We start from the raw sequence: 5,933 nt of genomic DNA, 5'->3' as shown, positions 1-5,933 counted from the left end.
GTTTGTGTAAAGAAGCTGTAAATGTACTAAAGAAACAGAAAAAGCACACAAACTAGCTGTATGGTCATAGATCTGACCAAAATTTCTTTTTTAAGATGTGTCATCTTAAGGAAAAGGACAATAGAAAAAATGTCCAGTGTTTTCTTCATATACATATTTACATTTAAAACTCTTAACTGTATTACTAGGCATTATGTTGATTTAAATGATCCATGCCAGAATGATTCATGCCAGCAAACTCAATATAAGCTAATCTTCCACTATGTATAAATAAAAGTTTCCATTTTTGAGATCTTAATGGGCCAAAATTCAAAATATGATGACAATTCCTTCTTTATCAAACCTACCTGTGTGCAACTCTACCAAGAATACCAGCCTAAAGAAGCCAAACATCCTGACTGAGAGTTGTTTACCACGTGCCATAGAAACGACCAATGCAGCTATGGAGAACCAGTTACTAGACAGTATTTATTCTAAGCAGCAGTTCTAATACATGACATAATGGATAGTATATATACAGGGAATGATCATAATACACAGATCTTACATTGTATTTACAAAATTTTAAATTCTCAGTGATGCAACCACCTGACAGCATGAAAGAACAGTGCTCTCAAATGCACGCAGTTAAGCGTATTGCTTTTGTAAACTTTGCAAAAACCCAATCGCTATAAAGTTCTCTGATGAAAATGCACATTTAAAAAAAAAACAACGTATTTAAAAAAGGTTAACATGACTGCATTTCCGATAGTTCACACAGTCTTAAAACAGTGCAGGATTTTTTTCCCCCTGCTTTTGCACATTAACAATGGCTGGCTAGAACATTGAAGAAGTGAAAAACTTCATCTTTATCCATTACTGCCACTTCAGTTGAGCATTCAGTACATAATACCGGATGATACACTTCCTCCTCTTCTTGATTTGATTGTGTAGAGGTAGTTTCTTTGCTGTGCTTCATTTTCTTACTTCTTTTCTTTAGCTTCTTTCTGTATTTCAGAATTTCCTCTTTCTTAACAACGCAGTTCATCACAAACATTGCTCTATATTGTGTCTTGTAAGATTCATGTCTACGGAGAAGGAGAGAAAATGCAAGTCATACCATTAGTAAAACTCTGCTTCCAAGAAATCAGTTATCATCACTGGAAATGGGATTAAAGATAGGGAATACCATGCCAAAGAGCTGAAAGCCAAATAAATACGAAGTTTCATAAACAGAGCAAAAGTCATAACTACAAAAATAATTTTAAAAAATAGTCGTAGCCATTGGTCTTGCTTTTAAGGTGTTTTTAAAAACATGCTGAAATAAACACCCTGGAGTACTATGGTATTGGTATTACAGAATTATGCATTGCTACGTATAGCTGATGACAGGCAAAAGATCATGAGTGCAAATGACTCAACTACTGGCATTTATATCCTAAAATGTCTTGCAAGCCTGAAATTCCTTATTTATAAATAGCAAACATCGACACATCCCACTTGAAAAGCACGTCTATAATAAAATATAAGATGTATTTTCAGCTGTCATCAGTATAACAACTGCATAGCTAGAGTACATAGCAAAATTCAGGGCTGCAATTCAATTCAACACAATGTCCCTCAGACTGCAGTTTTACAGCAGCCTAAACCAACATAACAGGTGGCTGCAGAAGTCTTATCTTGACTTCTGCTGGCTTTACTGCTTGCATAACACTGTGCCAAACCATTTCAGTTTATTAAGCCCACAAAAGACCCAATGGACAACAAAAATGGACCATTTTCTGTCAGCAAACTGAAATACTTAAGTACAGAACAGGGTCTAGGAGTACCTGAGCCAGCAAAGGGAAGAGAGTGAGAAACAGCCCCCAGTACTTAAATGATTTTAGGCTGCTGTGGAATTTCATCCTCAGTCATTTAAAGTACTCAATAAATGAGAGGTAGTTTACTCATCTCAAAAGATTTCTTTCTCCTTTACTGCCAGTTCCAGAGTCCTTTCCTTAGCATGGGTCAACAGTACTAACTAGGTTTGCAGTGCAGTCAGATACCAGAGAGCTGCAAAACACACCATGGATTCTCACCTAAATGCTTTCCAGGCACTTTTAAATGTAACTACACTCAAAACCACAACTGCTAAGACTCAAACCAAGTAAGAATACACTATCTTGATTTTGCTTAATCCTCCCCTAAACAAGGCACTTTTACACAAAAATAACCTGGAGTAATTTTATGCCTCTAAACATCAATCCAACATTTAAAAAAAAAAAAAAAAATCAGCCTGAACTGCCTGTTTAGTCTCCATGATTAAGTAGTTTACCTTCTCCACTATGCTAAAGTTCTACCCTGTTCTTCCTCATCTCCACGTTGCAGGTTAAACCAATCATCATTCTTACAAACTAGCATTCACCCCTAAATCTGCTTCACATACACTTGCCTTCTTTACCACCTCGCAAGACAGACTTAATCAAATTGAATAAACTAAAAATACTAGTGACTGAAAAAAAGACATTACAAAAAGACCCCTTATTGTTTGCTAATTACCTCTGGCAGTCCAGGCATAATGTTGTCATGCAAGCAGGACAATTCAAAACAGCATCACTGTTTGGAACAGCTGAAGGTTTTGGCGGCTGCTGCTGCTGCTGCGGCAGCACTCTTCTTTGATTACGGTACCTACCCATTCAAGAAAGGAGAGACAAAAAGTGAAATTACATGCCCTTGCTGTCAGCCATATCAACTCAACTGTCAAACCTTTTTTATATTAAAATACACCAATTAATATTTGTCTCCTTCTGGACACCCTTTTCCCTAACTCAAAGGACACAAATAAATAAGCTGCAGGGAAAAAGCTAACCAGTATCTTTCTATTTACTCTGTACAGAGAATTTTCACTTGTTGAGACAAATACATCTGGCATGAGAATCTGTGCTTAACCACCTTCTCCTCTGATGAGACAAGTATCTCAAGTGCAATCCCTGCAGGCAACACACACTAACATTATCCTTTTCAACAGATTTACATTGAGAATTTTACTTCTGCTGCAACAACCATTTTTTTACTTCACCCTTCAAAAAACTCTCAGTAAAGCACCTTTGTGATATGCCTGTTTTATCTTAACATTTTGTGGCTTGCTAAATTCAAATATTTCCAAAATTAGAAATACAATATTTAGCAGGAACAGATACTAATTTAGCAATCAAAGTATCTCACAACCTCTTCATCCACAGCATGGTTATCTACATACAAAACTGGCATACAGAACTAGAAAGTCTTCATTTTTAAAAAATTGCAAGTTTTAGAATTATGTAATTTTGAAGACTTCTACTACACAGACATAAAAATTTTACAGGCTTCTAAGTTTCATATGCTGTAAATTCTAAATAAAATTCTCACTGTATGGACTTGACAGTATAGGCTTTTTCTCTATATTCACCATTTTTGCTTAAATTTTTCAGTTTACGTTAAGCATCCTACAGTTCAAATTTTTATGGTCTCTTACCTCCTCCTCTGTGAGTCCACCCACGCTTGGTCTCTGCTGTCTTCTTCTGGGTCATACAGCAGTTCATCATTGGAAAGAATCCGACGCTGCTGATGTCTTCTGTTTTTCCAGACATCCTGTGTAACTTGAAAGATTTGTGCAACCACATGTGACATCCATCAGACATATAATGACTCTCTACTTAAATAATCAAAATATCTTTTTCAGTTTTCCTTTTCCATACTCACAATAAACCTAAATAACTACACAAAGGTCTAGTTCATCTCTCCTCCAAATGCACCACCCCAAAGCATTAATGCACCTTACAAACACAGGGATGCATCATACAATTCCAAGAACTACACTGAGATGATATAGGCTGATAATTGTCCCCAAAAAGGTCACCTTCAGGAACCCTGATCCCCTCAAGAGGATTCTACAGGACCTGAGACGGTGAAGGTTACTGTGAAGATGTCCTCCTCTCTTCTTCTCAGATATTTACCTATTTTATCTTCATCCTCTGAATCAGAATCGAAGTAAATGTCATCATAGTATTTTGAAGTGGTGGCAGGTCCAGTCTGCCCAGTACTTGAGGAAGTACCTGGGTGTGGAGTTAGAGAGAAGTGGTAAGAACACCCTACCAAAAGGAGAGCAAGTATACAGCCCAGAACAAACCTTCATTTCCAAGTTACACTACCCAGGAATGCTCTGCTTTATCTGGGGGTGGTTAAGTAACAGCTCTCCCAATTTATTCCCACATCCTGATCATCCACTTCGCTTGTGTTACTTCATTTACAGATGCTCTCTCTGAGCAAAGCTGCTCACTCCCTGAGACAAACTTCAGGTACAGTTCAAATGGAAGCTACCTCCAAGGTACACTCCCTTTAGGCACAGAGGATACCACATCAAATATACCTGCCTCTGTCCTATATAATCCACACATCTTGGACACTCCACAAATCTTTTTGTCATGTGAAAGAAATACAGATGTGACACACTGCTTCACAAACTTTGATAACAATAAAATTCACTAAAAAAAAAAATCCCCCAAAATTTCAGGGCCACAGAAGTTCAAAAAAGACCCAGATGGATTGCCAAGCATGTGTCACAGCCTGTCTGCAGCAAAAATTCTATTCTGTGCTGAATGGATTGCACAACCAAAACCTAAAGAAAAATTTGCCCATAACACAGATAAAACTAACCTGTTGAATACAGAGTCAAGTCCCTACGCTGAAGTGACTACACTGATTCTCCAGGAAATCAAGAACACTTCACTAGGTATTTTTTAATAGGTAGAAAGAACAGATGCTCTTCAAATACCAAAGCAATTAATCTTTTGCATCCATAGTACACAAACTCCAGAACACAGATGTTATGTACATGTCATACATCTTCAATACAGTTTTATTATTTGATGTAACAATTATGAGCAGGTAAGGGAGGAAGAGATTAATATTGTTCCTGATTGATTCTGCCAGTTGATTTGGGATTTTAATCTACCATGTGCATTCCTTTCTTCAAGAAAGGGCTCCAAATCTCAACAGCCACCTGGAGCCAATAGACAAAATACAAGAGACCACAACCTGCTCAAGAGGTTTCTAAATACAACTTAAACCAAAGAAATATTGGAAAAAAGGTGACTGAACCAACAGAGAGAAATCATATTAAAGCAAGAAATCAAAAGTTCAGAAACACCAAGTCTTAGAAAAGATGAAAGAGAGGCATTCACTGATGCGGCACCTGGTGACCATTTCTGCAGAAGCAATCAGCCATTTTTTCCTGTTGGCTTCCAGCAGCACTAGACTACCATCACACACCTCTAGCCACAAGAATAAAACATTAACTTCACACCTTAACCGGACACCACTCACAATTTCATATGCAAGCAGCTGTTAGAATGCATTTACCCATTTCTGGTGATTTCCATTTGCCTTCCAAAGTCCTCATGGTGGTGTCCAGTTCCGCTTCCATTTCCTTTTGGAACTCATCATCACTGGAAGACTCACTCTCCCCAGTCAGGCATTCCCGAATCAGCTTCCGCTTCTGGTCAGGAGTGCCGTGTAAGAGCACATCCACCTCATCTTCCGAGCTACAGATATTGAAGTGTTACACACCGAATTATGACAATCAGCTTAAAACACTTGAGTCATTTGGAGAACGAACATCTGAATGTGTAGAAGCATTAGGAAGCACTTATTCGTTTATTTATGGGAAATGCATTTGTGAAAATGGTTTATTAGCTTGCTGGTGTTGAAACTCCGCAAAGGAGCTTCAGCTGACTTGCTGCGGGCTGCCGCGACACCTCCGCAGCTCTGCTCATGGCTCCGTGCAGGAGCAGGGCCCTGTTTACATACTAGCACTTACGGGGTCAGAAGTGTAAATACGCCCGTTTCAAGGGAGAAGATCGCCACGGCTGCACCGAGGCAATCCTCCGGCAGCCCCAGGGCGGCAGCCCGCGGCCCGGCCCGGGGCCGTGAGGGAG

The 5,933-nt window shown here is 38.8% G+C and overlaps 1 protein-coding gene across 1 annotated transcript; it reads right to left on the bottom strand.

The window, feature by feature from the left end:
• Positions 1 to 449: 449 nt before the first annotated feature.
• Positions 450 to 5,925, bottom strand: EAPP (E2F associated phosphoprotein). Its single transcript, XM_026849121.1, has 5 exons — positions 5,359 to 5,925; positions 3,954 to 4,052; positions 3,473 to 3,596; positions 2,518 to 2,646; positions 450 to 1,067 (listed from the first exon to the last, which is right to left on the bottom strand). The coding sequence occupies exons 1-5, from the start codon at positions 5,420 to 5,422 to the stop codon at positions 803 to 805; spliced, it is 681 nt and encodes a 226-aa protein (XP_026704922.1). The 5' UTR covers positions 5,423 to 5,925; the 3' UTR covers positions 450 to 802.
• Between the last annotated feature and the right edge of the window lie 8 nt (positions 5,926 to 5,933).

The sequence above is a fragment of the Athene cunicularia genome, assembly GCF_003259725.1.
Source record: "Athene cunicularia isolate RWA chromosome 5 unlocalized genomic scaffold, athCun1 chr5_part1, whole genome shotgun sequence".
In the NCBI taxonomy this organism is placed as follows: domain Eukaryota; kingdom Metazoa; phylum Chordata; class Aves; order Strigiformes; family Strigidae; genus Athene; species Athene cunicularia.
Note: the sequence above shows the minus strand (reverse complement) of the source record. Positions and strands in the feature narration are given on the sequence as shown.